At 44.3% G+C, this 17,879-nt stretch overlaps 1 protein-coding gene across 2 annotated transcripts in view; it reads right to left on the bottom strand.

Annotated features, from left to right (window-relative positions):
• Positions 1-1,242: 1,242 nt before the first annotated feature.
• Positions 1,243-17,879, bottom strand: part of LOC137518121 (metalloreductase STEAP4-like) — a 40,393-nt gene continuing 23,756 nt past the window's right edge. Inside the window, exons 2-5 of one of the 2 annotated variants that reach the window (XM_068235486.1) lie at positions 16,665-17,126; positions 10,927-11,454; positions 4,328-4,492; positions 1,243-1,694 (exon numbers count right to left, since the gene is read on the bottom strand). In XM_068235486.1, coding sequence (XP_068091587.1) covers positions 1,455-1,694; positions 4,328-4,492; positions 10,927-11,454; positions 16,665-17,123 — 1,392 coding nt within the window. In that variant the 5' untranslated portion in view covers positions 17,124-17,126 and the 3' untranslated portion in view covers positions 1,243-1,454. The remainder of the gene's footprint in view (positions 1,695-4,327; positions 4,493-10,926; positions 11,455-16,664; positions 17,127-17,879) is intronic. The other variant, XM_068235487.1, reaches the window with a different exon arrangement.

The following is a 17,879-nucleotide window of genomic DNA, read 5'->3' on the forward strand; positions in this document are numbered from 1 at the left end:
AACACTAACCTCTCCCTCTCCACTCATAACACTAACCTCCCCCTCTTCACACCCAACACTATCGCCCTTCTCTCCACTCCTAACACTATCACCCCCTCTCCACTCCTAACACTAACCTCCCCCTCTCCACTCCTAACACACTTTACCCTCTCCTCTTCCTTAAGGGGTCCATACATAGTACAATTTTTCATTTTGTTCTTTTGATTAGATAATTTAGTTTGATTATTTCATTAGATCGAATATAATGATTTTTCCAACATGTCTGATCAGATATAGAAAAAAACGGGATAGTTGTTCATTTTTCTTCAAAAAAATATATATTTTCAACTTTTATTTGATTCGATCGTTTTGGTAAAAAAAACAGGGAAATCAAATGTTTTTATTGTATTGTGTATGGGTACCATAACACAAACTTCCCCCTCTTCACTCCTAACCCTGACCTACCCCCCCTCCACACCTAACACTAAATCCCCCCCCCCCCCCCCTCTATTATTAGCACTAACCTCTGCCCTCAGCTTTGCTGTTATATAAGTTTGGCTACAATGTTAATGGGTCTTTCTCGAAATCTGACCAGTGACCTACTGCACATGTGCAGGCGAGCCACGTGCCTCTCGTCATTGCTCTTTCCCTCGCGCTCAGAGATGTGCATAGCCCATCCACGCATGCGCAGAAGACCGCCACCCAGGCGAGGGTTGTGATCTTACAGAGTGGAAGGCCTCAATCGCAGTGGAATATCGGCACTGGAATGGTTAGAATGCTAGGGGCTGCAAGAAGCCCCAGGTGAATAAAACCTTTCTGTTTTGCCTCATGTACCCTTTAAAGACTGAGTGCATAACTTCTCCCTGTCACAGCAGAGGCAGCTCCTTCCTACCTATGTCGACAAAGCTTGACAATGAAAAGAAGATGAGATATATTACAGAGACAGTGCAACTAGAAAAGGCTGCAGTAATCCAGACCACATTAGAACAGGTATAGGAACTTATAGGATAGAAGAAGTAAGGCTGAACATTTTGTTACAAAGTCTCTTTAAAATTTAGTCCATGGCATGTAAATAGAATGGGGTACAGTACTGTATTAGCTAGGCCTATTTTTAACATTGAGTCTCAAGCAATCAGAAAGCACACTTATCCCGCAACAGCCGATCTCCGTCGGTGCCGGTTAACCGAAACTCTACTGTACTTTAGCAAAATTGAAGAATGTGTGCAAAGTTCATAGCAGCCAATAAAGTTTGAATCACAACAGTTACAGTAAGAACATAGTTTATGATTGGATTCCAGGGAGTCGCTGCACTTTGTGTCTAGTCTCAACACTTTCCCGTGCCTTACTGAACGAAGTGATGTGTAATATGGACCATTCTTCATCTACTGTACACGATGGAGCTCATCTGTATGCATCACCTCGTCATGTGTCCTTGAAAGATCTCAGTGGTTTGTGGAATAATTTTATTCTCGTCATTAACAGCTCGGTTCCTTTGCTTTCTGCTCCCATCCTTGCCGGATTTTGGTGATCCTTTGATCAATGCACGGGATGACGAGGATGAATTTCATAACCAGCACTGCACAGGGGATAATTAGGGAGAGGACGAAGGCCGGAGGGAGGTGCCACCGATAGAACGTGCAGCAGATGAATCTGTTTCCACCATAGACGAGCGTGTGAGCCGTGCAGAGCACCAAGGTCAGGTAGCCGAGCTTCGACTGTGGGGACAAAAACAAGCAGCTAAGAAAGAAAGCAGAGAAGCTTCAGCGTGATTTGAAGTACACCTGAACTGGTGGCAAAAAAATAACTAAAGCCTATGGTGAGCTAGATTGACTTTTTAGAAGTGTACTGGCGCTGCTTGTTGTCCTCAGGGAACCTCCCCCCTCCCTTTCCCATCATCTTCATAGCCAATATTAATAATGCTAACAGTTGTATAGCACGTCTCTCCAGTCAGACTCAAAGCGCTTGAGAGCTGCAGCCACTATTGGCACGCTCAGTAGGCCACCCTTCGTATGTTAAGGAGTCGTGCCAAGGAACTCCTTACTGAATAGGTGCTGGCTTCAGGATTGGCCATGATTCAAACCCTGGTTCCTTACGTGAGAGGTGGTGCCCTTAACCAGTACACTACCCAGCCACTACAATCCTCTCGTCATGTATGAAAACCTGGAAGAACGCCCTGCCGGTTGAGCGTGACTCGTAACTGCTCATGTGCAAGTTTCAAGTCACCCAACCACACAGAATGCAAATGCTCAATCATGAGTGCTTTCTTTCGCCGTGCAGGAACCCTAGTAAAGGAAGACACGGCACGTAGGAGCTGTAGTAGCAAACAAGCTGCATTGGAGCTGACGATACACTACATGTTTCGGGCGGAGTCCTTCCTCAGGTGTGCTCTGCCCGAAACATGTAGTGGATCGTTTGCTCCAATACAGCTTGTTTGCTACTACACCTCCTGAGTGCCGTGTCTTCCTTTACTAGTGTTCGTGGTTTGTGCAGGAGTGGTGTACCTGCATGACATTGTGCACCGGCTGGCCGATTTGATATTGGTTATACCCACAGGTGGGACGTCTTGAACTGTTGTGGATACTTTCGCCGTGCAGGCAAAGTTCAAAACTCGCACCTGCACAGTTCAGAATAGCACTGCGTCACTCGATTGGACTTCTGGGAGGAGTGGGAGCTACGGGGAAGGAGAACTTGGGGGTCGCAAAGACAACGAGCAACGCCAGAAAACTTTTAAAAAGGTAATCTAGACCAACATGGGCTTCATTTAATAGATTTTCCCTGAGTTCAGGAGTACTTAAAAAAATAAAAATTAGAAATCTGAATCATTGACTGGCAACTGTTGACTAGTTTTTAACTTGTTTTTTGTTCCTGTTACAGTCGTAAACTGGTAATAGGGTCCTTTTGTTCCCAGTTTACTGAAGTCGATGGGCCTGATGCATCAAGAAAGGTAAAAAAAAAAATGCCCAAAAAACTCAATGAGCTTATAGAACACAGAGTAGGGACACCAAGAGCCAAATATAGTGGAGTATGTACTGCTAGTTGAAATGAAATATGACAGAGTAATAAGCCATACTCACAAAGCAGGGTTACCTCAAAGGCAACCACTGTATAGGCAGGTGGGGAGATTAGACCTGACCCCACTCAGGATTAATAAGTCGCTCTCCCTAGATGAGGAAAAATGGGGGTAACACCTCTCTACCAGGGGTGGACTTGATATAGCTTAGTATGGTGGGTACAGAGGTGCCAAAAGGATAAAAGTATCTAAAAAGTTTAAAACCTACCTCCTCCAAGCAGACACAAAAATGTGTTTGTCAAATACAACAAGTTTATTTACATATTCCGGGGGGACATGTAACGCGTTTCGCAGGTTTGATCCCGCTTCATCAGGCAATAACAACGGAGCAATAGCATATGTGGTCAGTAGGAGGGCCAATCCAGAGGTGCCTGGCCCTTCTACTGACCACATATGCTATTGCTCTGTTGTTATTGCCTGATGAAGCAGGATCTAACCTGCGAAACGGGTTGCATGTACTCCGAAGTATGTAAATAAACTTGACAAACACATTGGCAATTTTTGTGTCTGCTTGGAGGAGGTAAGTCCACCACTGCCTCCTCATGTATTAAACTTTTTAGATACTTTTATCCTTTTGGCGCCTCTGTAGCCATACAACCTCAATCAGCTTATAGCGAGGGTCATGGAGAGGAAGCCGCCAACAGCTGAGTGACTTTGTTTAGTAAACTGGTGGCAAAGAAATACTATCATTTTTTTTGTAACGTGGTTGGGAAAAGGTATAAAAGCTCAATTATAAAAAAAAAAATCAATTGTAAATGGACGTGTGTACATACATATAAAATGTACATTTGTCCCAGAGTAAAATGCACCATACATTTTTTTCCTATATCTCTGCCACTTACAATAGGTTCTAAAAAGCTGACAGATCTGACAGGTTACAGACTAGTCCATCTCCTAATGGAGGATTCTCTGGGATTTATTTTCAAAAGAACTTACTGAACGGCAGTTGCTCAGCCAAAATGCCAAAATAGTGTGCAAGAAAGTAGGAAGGCATCCAGAGGATTCTCCTGCCCTCCTCAACTAGTCCATCCCAGTGCTATCCCCTCCACAAAACATCTTGTGCATGCGCCGTAGCGCAGACCTGATTGGGCTTTGGCGGGAAAAGCAGAGCCCGATCCATGCTACAGTGTAGGTGCAGTATGGCTGCGCACAAGTGAGCATTGGGGGTCTCAGCGCTGGAACAGCCTGGCGGTGGAGGAGGCCGGGGGAAGCCTCCTGAGGTAAGTAGTTTTCTTTTTTTTTTTATTTATAACTCTCACGGGTCCTCTTTAAACCCACCTGTACGAAGCGGAACTCCCGCCAGTTGACAGCGTTGCTCACCGAGGGCAGTGAGGTGATTCCCAGTAACAGGAAGAAGAAGAAACCCAAGATGCCCAGCGCCACGTAGGAGTCAGACAGCCAGGCGTGGCTGCTGTCGAACGGATATGTCCTGTTGGATTTAATCTGCAAAACAAACACAGAGTAGCTATTTTGGTTATCAGCGTTATTAACGGTAAACTGTGATTATGTCAGATCACAGCGTCGCTATGCGCCCGCCCGCTAAATATTTGTTCTATAAGATAAATCGTGTTAAGCCGGCTTGAAATGTCTCTACGTATATTTTGAGGCTATTTGTTTACCGTCAGCGAGAAACAGAGTCGAGTTTATTGTCTCAGCTCCTAATTCATTCTTTCTAATGCACCCTGAGCCCAGTGTAAACAAGATGGGATTTTTAAATGAAGTATGGCAATAACACAGCAGCATCCTGTCTTACTCGAAGATTCCAGTGTGGCCAAAAGGGCCTCACACACAGAGCTGAACACGCGCTCACCTAATGCCTTGCCTTTCATCCATATTCAAGTGTACCTATCAAAGCAGCACGCGTAGAAATGGGCGCACAGTAATGGCAATAGAATATCAGTCATTTTACCGATATTTTACTATGTCCTAACCTAACCTACTCTCACAGAGAAACCTCCCTCCTAAACAGGAACTCCAGTGAAAATAATGTAATAAAAAAAAGTGCTTCATTTTTACAATAATTATATATAAATGATTTAGTCAGTGTCTGCCCATTGTGCTTTCCTCTCCCTGATTTATATTCTGACATTTATCACATGGTGACATTTTTACTGCTGGCAGGTGATGTAACTGGAAGTAGCTGCTGCTTGCTTTTTTGGCAGTTGGAAACAGCTGTAAACAGCTATTTCCCACGATGCAAAGAGGTTCACAGACAGGAAACTGCCAGAAGTACCACGGTCCTCACAGTTTCTTGTGGGAGGGGTTTCACCACAATATCAGCCATACGGAGCCCGCTGATGATCCGTTTGTGAAAAGGAATAGATTTCTCATGGGAAAGGGGGTCTCAGCTACTGACTGGGATGAAGTTCAATTCTTGGTTACGATTTCTCTTTAGCGCCTAACACTAACCTTACAACCCACCCCGAGTAACCCTTAAAGAGGAACTGAATATTAAAAAAAACAAAGTGTTTCACTTACCTGGGGCTTCTGCCACCCCCTTGCAGCCTTCCTGTCCCGCATCGTTTCTCCGCGATCCTCCCTTCTCCCACCGCCAGCTAATTTTGATACCGTCGTCCCGTTGAATTGTAAGTCGACGGCAAATGCTGCGCTTGGGCGCCCTGAGCAATACGTATCTATCTTTGCGTTCCTGCCCGCAATAGCATCCTACGCTAATAGCCCAGAATGTTATTAAGAGCAGGAACGCAATGAAATATACGCGTGGCCCAGGGCGCCCGAGGGTAACGAAACTAGCTGGTGGCGGGAGAACGGAGGATCATGGAGGAATGTTGTGGGACAGGAAGGCTGCAAGGGGCTGGCAGAAGCCCCAGGTATGGGAATTTTTTTTTTTTTTTATATTTTGGTCCGCTTTAACACCACCCCAACGCCTAATCCTTAAAACCCCCCTCATGCCTAAACCTTTAGACCCCACCGCAGGTAACCTTTATGACCCCCCCACACACACACACACACACCTAACCCTTAAGATTCCTTCCCCCACGCCTAACCCTGAACAGGCCCATAGGATTGTATGAGCGATGAGCGGCGTAATATGTTGGCACTTTATAAACACAATAAATAAAAAAAATAAAGGAGCTGAAACGCAGAATTATTCTGCAAAGCAACTGAGCACTATGAACTAACCCGAAATGTATTTATGCCTGCTATGTGCGCTTTGTGAGAGATGTGTGTGTGTTTTTTTTCATAATTCAAAGTTAGGGCTTGTTCACACTAAAGGCGTTTTTGCCCCTTTTTCAAGCGCACGCAATTTTCAAAATCGCCATAAAAACGCCTGTGCAATGATTCCCTATGAGAGAGTTCACAGCTAAACGGTTCATTTCCAATCCGCTCAGCAAAGCGATGCCTGTACCATTTTTGAGGCGATTTTGCCTCAATGGAAGGTATAGGAAAATGCAAAACGCTCACAAAATCGCTTTGTGCAGCAATGGCATGAGCGTTTGTAAGAATATATATATTATATTTATTATTTTCCGGGTCAAAGAGTTCACTTCCTGACTTGCGTCATGGAGTGAATTACATAACCGCTCTTAGAAAAGCGATTTTCCAGAAACGCAGCACGCAGTGGAGAGTTGGGAGGGGAAAAGAAAAAAGCGCACAAAAATGCAGAACGCTTGCGTTTTCAGTTATAGGTGTGAATGACGCCTCACAGTTACCTATATTATGTCGGAGGGTTTTTTTTAAACTGTTTTTAATTATTTTTGTTCACTTTAGCTCCTTTGAACCACATGTGCGCTCAAAATCATTGTTTCACCAACAGCTAAAATCTGATTGGCTGCTCTAGGACAATTTGATTTACTCCATTTTTACTCATCCTTTCTGTGCCTAAACCTTCATCAGTATACAAGTGAAACTCAAAAAATTTAGAATATCGTGCAAAAGTCCATTTATTTCAGTAATTCAACTTAAAAGGTGAGACTAATGTATGAAATAGACTCATTACATTCAAAGCAAAATATTTCAAGCATTTATTTGTTATAATTTTGATGATTATTGCTTACAGCTTATGAAACCCTCAAAACCTCAGACCTTTAGAATATTGTGAAAATGTTCAATAGTCCAGGCTCAAAGTGTCAGACTCTAATTAGCTAATTCATCCAAAACACCTGCAAAGGGTTGTGATTTCATATACTCTCTTTACATGAAATGTAGACATCCCCCGAAAGTAAGCCCTAGCAGGAATTTTGAGCATGCTCAAAATATAAGCCCTACCCCCAATGTAGGCCCTAGTGTCAGTAAGGGGAAAAAGTATGGCAACTTGTGTTATTACCGAAGCCCATGATCTCGCACATCTGATCATGGATCCATCATTGGGCCAAAAACTGCACTCACTGCTACTTAGCAAGTGCCGTGATTGGCCAAATAACCGAGCCATGGTCCCGGCTGCAAGACCATCAGCTCCACTCTCCTGGAGAAACACAAGTTGTCATACTTCTTTCCCATAGGGTGAAGGTCAGGGACACATCGGCATGGAACTGGGGGAAAGAAGAGGATGCAGGAGAACATCGGGGCATACAGTGGCATGGAGCTGGGGGAAAGAAGAGGAAGCGTGGGGCAGGGGCGCCGCGAGGCATAAAGCGAACCAAGCAGTCGCTTGGGGCCTCAAGATCGTAGGGGCCTTGGCGGCTCAGTGACGTCGGCGTGACGTCACTGTTTTCCCACAGCCCCGCGGGGCTGGCAGAGCAGAGTAGGGCAGGGCTACGGGAAGATGGCCGCCGCCGAAGCCCTGCTCTGGAGATTGTCTCCAGTACAGGGCTTCGGGTGGCCATCTTCCCGTAGCCCTGATTCAATCAGCGCGGGAGATTGGAGGAGGGAGGGAGATCCGTGGGAACTGCGCGCCTGAGGAGCCGGCCAGGAGAGGAGACGGAGAGAGAAGACTTCTGCCAGTGCCAGGTGAGTAAATTCTTTTCTTTTTGCAGCTCTGAAAATGTGCCCTAATTGTGTTTGATTTCTGCTGAACTGTGCCCTAATTGTGTTTGATTTCTGCTGAACTGTGCCCTAATTGTGTTTGATTTCTGCTGAACTGTGCCCTAATTGTGTTTGATTTCTGCTGAACTGTGCCCTAATTGTGTTTGATTTCTGCTGAACTGTGCCCTAATTGTGTTTGATTTCTGCTGAACTGTGCCCTAATTGCGTTTGATTTCTGCTGAACTGTTCCCTAATTGTGTTTGATTTCTGCTGAAAATGTGCCCTAATTGCGTTTGATATCTGCTGAAAATGTGCCCTAATTGCGTTTGATTTCTGCTGAACTGTGCCCTAATTGCGTTTGATTTCTGCTGAACTGTGCCCTAATTGCATTTGATTTCTGCTGAAAATGTGCCCTAATTGCGTTTGATTTCTGCTGAAAATGTGCCCAAATTGCGTTTGATTTCTGCTGAAATGTGGCCCTAATTGCGTTTGATTTCTGCTGAAAATGTGGCCCTAATTGCGTTTGATTTCTGCTGAAAATGTGCCATAATTGCGTCTGATTTCTGCTGAAAATGTGCCCAAATTGCGTTTGATTTCTGCTGAAATGTGGCCCAAATTGCGTTTGATTTCTGCTGAAAATGTGCCCAAATTGTGTTTGATTTCTGCTGAAAATGTGCCCTAATTTCGTTTGATTTCTGCTGAAAATGTGCCCAAATTGCGTTTGATTTCTGCTGAAATGTGGCCCTAATTGCGTTTGATTTCTGCTGAAAATGTGCCCAAATTGCGTTTGATTTCTGCTGAAATGTGGCCCAAATTGCGTTTCATTTCTGTTGAAATGTGGCCCAAATTGCGTTTGATTTCTGCTGAAATGTGGCCCAAATTCAGTTTGTTTTCTGTTGAAATGTTGCACAAATTGCGTGTTTTCTGCTGAAATGTTGCACAAATTGCGTTTTTATTTTCTGGTGTCTGGGGTAACTGTTGCTGCATTTATTATTTAATGGTCATAGTTGGCTATATTTGCTGTGCTACGGTTAAGCTCCGCCCATACAATGTCATGGCCAAATCCATCTTTCGGCGCGGCGCGCTGCGGGCGCCTCAATCACCCCCACATCCATTTTCCCCCGCAAACAGCCTCGCCCCAATCCGCCCTCCAGCTCCACCCACATGCCATGGCCACGCCCACTTATGCGGGATAGCCACACTCATTTAGGGCCACTTCCTACAGTCCGCTTGGGGCCACAAAAACCTTAGCTGCACCCCTGGCGTGGGGATACCAGAAGGACATGAGGAACAGTGAAAGACATAGCAGAGGACACAGAGGATATAGGGGGACACAGGAGGACAGGGGATAGGACACAGGTACAGAGTGGTACACCAGAAGGACACTAAAGGAGGACACAGGGGCACACAAGAGGTGGATCCAGCAGAGGAAGAGGCGATGCAGTGGGGAAGGCACAGGGGCACACAAGAGGTGGATCCAGCAGAGGAAGAGGCGGCGCAGTGGGAAGGCACAGGGGCACACAAGAGGTGGATCCAGCAGATGAAGAGGAGGCACAGTGAGGAAGGCACAGAGGCACACAAGAGGTGGATCCAGCAGAGAAAGAGGCGGCACAGTGAGGAAGGCACAGGGGCACACAAGAGGTGGATCCAGCAGAGGAAAAGGCGGCGCAGTGGGAAGGCACAGGGGCACACAAGATGTGGATCGAACAGATGAAGAGGCGGCACAGTGAGGAAGGCACAGGGGCACACGAGAGTTGGATCCAGCAGAGGAAGAGGAGGCACAGTGAGGAAGGCACAGGGGCACACAACAGGTGGATCGAGCAGATGAAGAGGCGGCACAGTGAGGAAGGCACAGGGGCACACAAGAGGTGGATCCAGCAGAGGAAGAGGCGGCGCAGTGGGAAGGCACAGGGGCACACAAGAGGTGGATCCAGCAGAGGAAGAGGCGGCACAGTGGGAAGGCACAGGGGCACACAAGAGGTGGATCCAGCAGAGGAAGAGGCGGCACAGTGGGAAGGCACAGGGGCACACAAGAGGTGGATCCAGCAGAGGAAGAGGCGGCACAGTGGGAAGGCACAGGGGCACACAAGAGGTGGATCCAGCAGAGGAAGAGGCGGCGCAGTGGGAAGGCACAGGGGCACACAAGAGGTGGATCCAGCAGAGCAAGAGGCGGCGCAGTGGGTAAGGCAGGAGGACACACAGCACAGGAACATGTGTGTTCATAGAAATATAAGACATCCCCTGAAAATAAGCCCTAGCACATCTTTTGGTGCAAAATTTAATATAAGACACTGTCTTATTTTTGGGGAAATGCGGTATTAGTGTCAACTTAAAGTGGACCCAAATTAAAAAAAATTCAGAAATAAAATCTATTTTCTAAATTATAATAATAAATAGCAGCCTTTTTTTCAGCTGCATGATGACAAATATAAAATATTTTACATTTATTGGAGGAACCCCTCCCTTCCTTTCATATTGCAGGGACAGAATCCGGCAGACTGGTGGAGGAGATAAAAACAGAACACAGGCTGCTACTGATGATGTCACAGGGGAGGTGATCTCAGCTTGTGTGAGATTACACATAGACGACGCCCCTGTGAGGGAGGGTAGCTGATGACAAACACATCCATGATCTAAAACCTCCTACTAAGCTCATAAGTAATGGCTGCCACCTGTATAACCCTAGTTATGAAAAGAGAAGGGTGAAAAGCATGCACTGAAATGCTCATAGGCTTGAAGGAGTGTTTATTTATCTTTGTATGTGTCAGAGTGGTGCAACTAAATATTTTGAATTAAAAAAATGTTTGGTTTGGGTCCGCTTTAAGTTGAATTACAGAAATAAATTGACATTTTCCAAGATAATCTAATTTTTCGAGTTTCACCTGTATTAATATTTCAGCCTGCAAACCTGAAGTTAAGGTTTCAGTATTTTATTGAGGGAACAAAGGAATCACCTGTTCCTTCAGGTAGTAGTTTGACCACCATCGATAATCGTAACGAATAGGCATCACCAGTGTGTAGATGGCATGCAGGAAGCCATAAGCCAAGGCTATCAGTCCCAGCTGTTTCCTGCACAGTAGCCATTTGTCCAACCAGTCTGGGAATCGGCTGTATTTGGTGCCTCGGTAGAGCTGGATAATGGCCGCCAGTAGCCCTGGAAGATAAACCAAGGCCAGCAGAACGAGGGACACAATGGGGAAGATTTCATTGGCAATACTAATCATTATCATGTAGGAGTTATCTTCCTTCTTCGTGACGGAGGGTTCGATGACTTTGATCACCAGGCAGTAGAGGAAGAAGAATATGGTGAGTCCAGCGCAGATGTAGCAGGGAAGCCTCCATATCGGGAACAGCTGTAGCGGGTAGTTCTCAATCTCTTTGGCTGCCAGCAGGGTTCCTTGGTCTAGCGGGGTCAGTCCTAGGGATCGAGTGATCTCCATAACCGATTCCTTTGCTTTGGAGTCATCTCCGCAAAGGAAAACCTGTTGAGTAAAGAGTGTGGCTTTAAAAAAACAACAAGCTATTTCAATTCTCTTACGCCTGGTACACACCATGAAATTTCCCTTTAGATAGACAAGTCAAATCGATTATTTCCCACAGGTCTGATCTGATTTCCAGCAGTTATTCTTATTGATTTTGTATAGAAGTGATCAGAAAACTGATCAGAAAAACGATCAGAAATCAGATTGGACCTGTCGGAAATCATCGATTTGAGCCGTCTATCTGATGGGCAATGGCATGGTGTGTACCAGGTATTAGCAGGTCAGTCCTCAAAGTATACATTAAAGGGAACCTGAGGTGAGAGTGATATGGAGACTGCCATATTTATTTCCTTTTAAACAATGCAAGTTGCCCTTCTATCCCCTGATCCGGTGTCTCTACTGTACATTTAGCCATAGGCCCCGAACAAGCATGCAGGTCAAGTGCTCTGACTCAAGTCCGGCTGGATTAATTGCATGCTTGTTTCAGGGTTGTGACCCAGACATTAAAGATGCCAGGAGAACTGGACTGCCAGGCAACTGGTATTGTTTAACCACCAAATAACAAGCTGACTTATAAAAATGTCCTGCTAGAGCCTCTTAATGGCTCCAGAACGTTTTTATAAGTCAGACAGTGCTGCTGCCGCTGTGTGCATGCGTGCTCCCGCGCGTGCACTCGCATTCCCGTGCACGTGAAAATAGTGCAAAAAAAAAAAACCCACAAAAAAAAAAAATACACCTTTATTTCCAAATACTATATTGCACCATACTTTAGGGACATCATTAAAATGTTGCGATAACCAGAACAAATAGGCAGATAAAATGTGTGGGTTTTATGTACAGTAGCAATGTTTATATTAAAACTATAGAGGATGAAAGTGGATCTGAACTCAGAACTTCCTCTTTGCTCTATAAGATAAGCAAAAGCATGATAACCTTTAAAGAAAAAAAAATTCTTTGTTACAGCTGATACAAATCCTGCAATAAGTCTGCAGTGTGTCTACTTCCTGCTTTCATGGAAGCAGACATATTGTTAACATCCTGTGTTTACCAATTAGCTCTCTGCCTTGGCAGACAGCTGGCACAGCTAAGGGATCAAATTAAGGGATCAAATTACAACTTGTGCTTAGTCACAAATGAGGGAGAATTAGACAGGCTAAACTCTCTAAATACATACAGGGTGCATTTCTGTTATGTTTTCCTTCTGTCCTGTGCAAGAGTTCAGGTCCACTTTAAGTCTCCAGAATTCCCTTGATCTGTTTTATGATAATTCTATGGTACAAGTTGCCTACAAGTGGCTTTCTAAAGACAGCCACAGTAAAAGAGGCATAAGTACAGTATATGCTGGCGTATAAGGCGACTGGGCATATAAGACGACCCCCCAACTTTGCCAGTTAAAATGTAGAGGTTGGGGTATGCTCGCCGTATAAGACTACCCCATAGTAGGAGTGTCAGGGTGCCGGGTATCAGGCAGAACTGTAATTACCTTATGCTGCAGTCTTCCGGTAATAAGAAAGATAGATCGCGTTCTCAGTTTAAAAAATAACTTGTTGTAACAGCTTCTTGCGAGCAGCCGCTCGCATGGGTAGCAGTGCAGCTTCCTGCGTCCCTTGACTGGTGATGTGTGCGCTCCACTGATGAGGCTCACGCCGGAAGAGATTGCCGGGTTGTATTGTGGAGCGCACACGTCACAAGTCAGGTGACGCCGGAAGCTGCATTGCTTCCCGTGCGAGTGGCTGCTCGCAAGAAGCTGTTACAACAAGTTATTTTTTAAACGGAGAATGCGATCTATCTTTCTTATTACCGGATGACTGCAGCATAAGGTAATTACAGTTCTGCCTGACACACGGCACCCTGACCAGACCTGACAATCTGACACTCGGCGTATAAGACGACCCCCGACTTTTCAGATGATTTTTCAGGGTTAAAAAGTCGTCTTATACGCCAGTATATACGGTAGAGGAAAAGGGGTGATTTGTTATCGATAAACACTATTCAAATTACATGCAGAGCTGATAATTGTCACAACTGCACCAATTAAAGGGAACCCAAGGTGAGAGGTACAGTACTGTATATGGAGACTGCCATGTTTATTTCCTTGTTAACAATGCCAGTTGCCTGGCAGCCATGTTGATCTGGCATAAGTAGTGTCTGTCTGAGTCAAAAACCCTGGAATAAGCATCCAGCTAATCCAGTCAAACTTGAGTCAGCTGAGTCAGAGTACCTGATCTGCTGCATGCTTGTTCAGTGTCTATGGCCATAAGTATTAGAGGCAGATGATCAGCATGACAGCCACACAACAGGTATTGTTTAAGAGCCAATTCAGTCACTGGAGGAGGGCGTGATTTGGACCCCTCAGGTCCATGGCCCCTGGTGCACTCACTTCTTCTGCATTCATTATTGCTACGCTATTGCTTGCGTTGTAATAAATATCCCTGATATTGTGCTGTCAGTTGGCCCTTACATTGCACACAATGTTGTGTTCATGAAGCAAACAAAATAATAAACATTTGTTGGCATGAATTACACAGTGGTGTGCGGTCTTGTATGTAATTTATTTCTTCCATTATTGGACCACCATGGAAAGGGATGACATGATTGCTGCATAACATCTGTGACATACGGCTGAGGAGGAGGACGGTGCTTATGCATCAACAGCTGGCTCTGAGTGCGGAAACAAGAAAACACCTTGCTCCAATCCGGATTGTTCTTTTTCTATACAGTAGTACCTACAAAGTCTGATTTAAAGTGGGACTACACTCAAAATGATTTTTTTGCCCTAATGCATTAAAGGGAATCTGAAGTGAAAATAAACGTATGAAATAACGATTTGTATGTGTAGTACAGCTAAGAAATAAAACATTATAAGCACAGATATGAGTTTTATATTGTTTCCAGTACAGGAGGAGTTAAGAAACTTCAGTTTTTATCTGTGCAAAAGAACGTCTTTGAGCTCTGCGACTTTATAACGCTGTGGACAGCACTGTCTTTTGAAGCACTTATCTCAACTGTCTCTCATTGTTTCTTTTTTGTTTATTGTTTTTCTGCAGAGAAAAGTTTAAAAGTTCACTAGCTCTGCTCTGTGAAATCATTTAAAATGTTGAGTGTATTGTGGAAACTGCAATTATTAGAGAATGATGCAATGTTATAATAAAAAGCTATATACCTGAAAATAAAAATAAGACACTATTTTCTTTGCTATTAATGTTCTATTCATTATCTGTATTGCACAACCAATTCATTATATCATGAGGGTTTTTTTTTGCTTCAGTGTCACTTTAAACACTGTTAACAAAAATGAATATGAAACACTATAAGTCTGCTCTGATGTCATTTGACTGCATATTTACAACTCACTGAAGCTAACTGATATCATTGCTGGCTGCAGGACAAATTATTAGATTGAATCCTAACTAAGTAATCAGTGAGCAAATAAAGGAGATAAAGTTATCTGCTTCCCCCTGGATACAGCAGGAATTTTTCTGCCTTGCTTACAGTTTATTTCACTTCCAAAACAATCTGATTATGCTGGTCTGCAAAGGCAATAAGCAGCTAAATGAGGTACAAAGCTTGAGTTTTAACCTTTCTAGTACCTTGAAAAACAGTGTGTTTAATACTTTAGACTGCATTGATGGCATTTGAGTGTAATACCACTTTAATTTAATTTAAAGCGGGATTAAACTCTGACAGAGAATTCAATAAAAACGTGTTTTAGTGCTTTTTATTACCCATTCAGTTACCATATTTGCGTTTGTGCACAAGTATTATTGTCCACTTGCAAATTACAAGCTCCCAAAGTAGTTTATCTGCTCTGAAAAATGCCATTACATATATGTGCAGCTCAGTTTCTGCACTGCTGCTGCTGTATACTAATTGTAGCTGACAAAGGAATGTAAACAAAAGATAATGGTATCACCTACTCGGATGCTGCCAGAACCTTTCACCAAAGAAGAAAGTGCTGTATTTAACTGAATGCTGAATGCTTCCTGGGTAAGCAAACATAACTTTAACAAAAAGCTGCCAAACTTTCCAGACGGAAAGTATCCATTAGTATAGTATGTATGTATGTAGACAATTTTGAGAGGATCACTTTGGTTAAGTGATGAGCACAAACTTTGCATAATAGTAATTTTGCATCGTAATTTGCAATTACAATACGAAATCATAATGCAAAATTTCAGAAAATATTGTAATTCATTTTGTTTGTAAACGTAGTCAGGAACTGTAATTTGTAATTTTGAGTAATTTTAACATGATTTCCTGCTGACTTTAGCGGTTAATAGCAATGTCCTCATACATGCTATCGACACCAAAATTGCTTTGTATGTTAAGGGAAATGGTGGAAACAAGACAAAAAGACATTTCAAACAGACCTCATAGTTTTTGAGAAAATTGATTTTAAAAATGCAGAGGAAAAATGTTTTTTAAACTGTAATTTTTCTGACTTTAAAAAAACATTTTTCCTTTGCATCCTTAAAATTAAATTTTCTCCAAAACTACAAAGTCTTTTTGAAAAAAAATTCGACTTGTACCCATTATTATCCTTAAAGGGAACCAGAGACAATCTAAAGAAAAGATTTTATACATACCTGGGGCTTCCTCCAGCTCCATACGCTCGGATCGTTCCCACCAACTACCAATCCACCGCTGCCCGCAACTACGAGAACCGTCTCCCGTCACTGACGTCATCGGAGCCGGGCTACGCAGGAGAAGTGCGCCCTCTACGTATCTCTCCAGCGGCTGTTGCAGAGATATGCAAAGAGCGCACTTCCCCTACGCTAGACTGGCTCCGACTGACGGAAGAGCGGGGAGCCAATTCTCATAGCTGCGGGCAGCGGTAATGGCGGCGTGGGAGCGATCTGAGCGTATGGAGCTGGAGGAAGCCCCAGGTATGTATAAAATCTTTTCTTTAGATTGTTTCTGGTTCTCTTTAACATCGTTCATATTTAGCAAATTTGAGGACGATAGCATATACGGGGGCTTTGCAAGTAACTGCTTCAGTCGGTAAGAAATTATGCAAAAATTATGCAAAATGATTAATGGATTACACAAAATCAATTGAATGTTCAAGTTGTAATTACATACGGCCGTAATTACAAAAATGTATGCGAAACGTTGCGTAATCCTAATTAGATTACAATTCTCACTACTTTGGATCTTCATCGTTGTCCAGCCCGGCAGAAATTTAGTAAATCAGGCCCTGAATCTCTTACCTGTTTGCTTGCATCTAATGCTCCAGATTGCAGAGCCCATGCTGAGACGGTATTGAATGCTTTCACCACATTTGCTCCAGGCAGAAGACTGGCCAGATGCTGAGCGTTGGATTCTGGATATTGGTTAATCTTTAGATTGTTACTGACATCTACTAATACTTTACCCTTCAGAATGTCTACAAATGATGTCAGAAATGTATAATGCTCTCTGTGAATGGCGACAATGATAGTGTCACAGTTCTTGGCTACCTCAGCATGGCTTAGAACAAGGGCTCCTTTCGGGATGAGGTCGGAAGCATTGGGGTTTCTACTTCCATAGATGACGATATAGCCGCACTGGAGTAACTTATACCCGAGAGATCGTCCAAAGTCTCCAGTGCCGAAAATTCCAACTGGTGGTCCACGCTTTGTAGATTCCAGTTGGGGCTGAAGAGGAATGCAGTTTGAGGAATCCTCCATGCTCTAGGAAACAAAAGTATGAGTTATTTTATAGTGGTACAACAAGGGCAGGTGAAATGGCGTACCTCTAATAAAGGCAACAGACGAGAATTATATTACTGTTAGTAGATATATTGGGAACTACACTGATATTCTACTACCCCCCCTATAACCTTATTCTGACACTAACCCTCTCCTATTTATGCCTAACCAGGGGCGTCGCTAGCCCCAAAGATCAGTGGCACGTGCCCGAATCTATTCTGGGGTGCCCCGGATGTCACCCAGGCAGAGTAAAGCCACCGCAGCAGCACCCAGCATGGCACCATACAGTACCCAGCATCCCCCACAGAGGCATCACAGCACCCAGCATGGCATTACACAGCACCCAGCATGCCCCATAGAGGCACCACAGCACCCAGCATGGCATTACACAGCACCCAGCATGCCCCATAGAGGCACCACAACACCCAACATGCCCCATAGAGGCACCACAGCACCCAGCATGGCATTACACAGCACCAAGCATGCCCTATAGAGGCACCACAGTACCCAACATGGCATCACAGTACCCATCACTCCCCATAGAGGCATCACAGCACCCAGCATGGCATTACACAGCAGCCAGCATGGCATTACACAGCACCTAGCATGTCCCATAGAGACACCACAGCACTCAGCATAGCATTACAGCATCCAGCATGCCCCATAGAGGCACCACAGTACCCAGCATGGCACCACACAGTAACCAGCATGCCCCATAGAGGCACTACAGTACCC

Source organism: Hyperolius riggenbachi, chromosome 5, assembly GCF_040937935.1.
Source record: "Hyperolius riggenbachi isolate aHypRig1 chromosome 5, aHypRig1.pri, whole genome shotgun sequence".
In the NCBI taxonomy this organism is placed as follows: Eukaryota; Metazoa; Chordata; class Amphibia; order Anura; family Hyperoliidae; genus Hyperolius; species Hyperolius riggenbachi.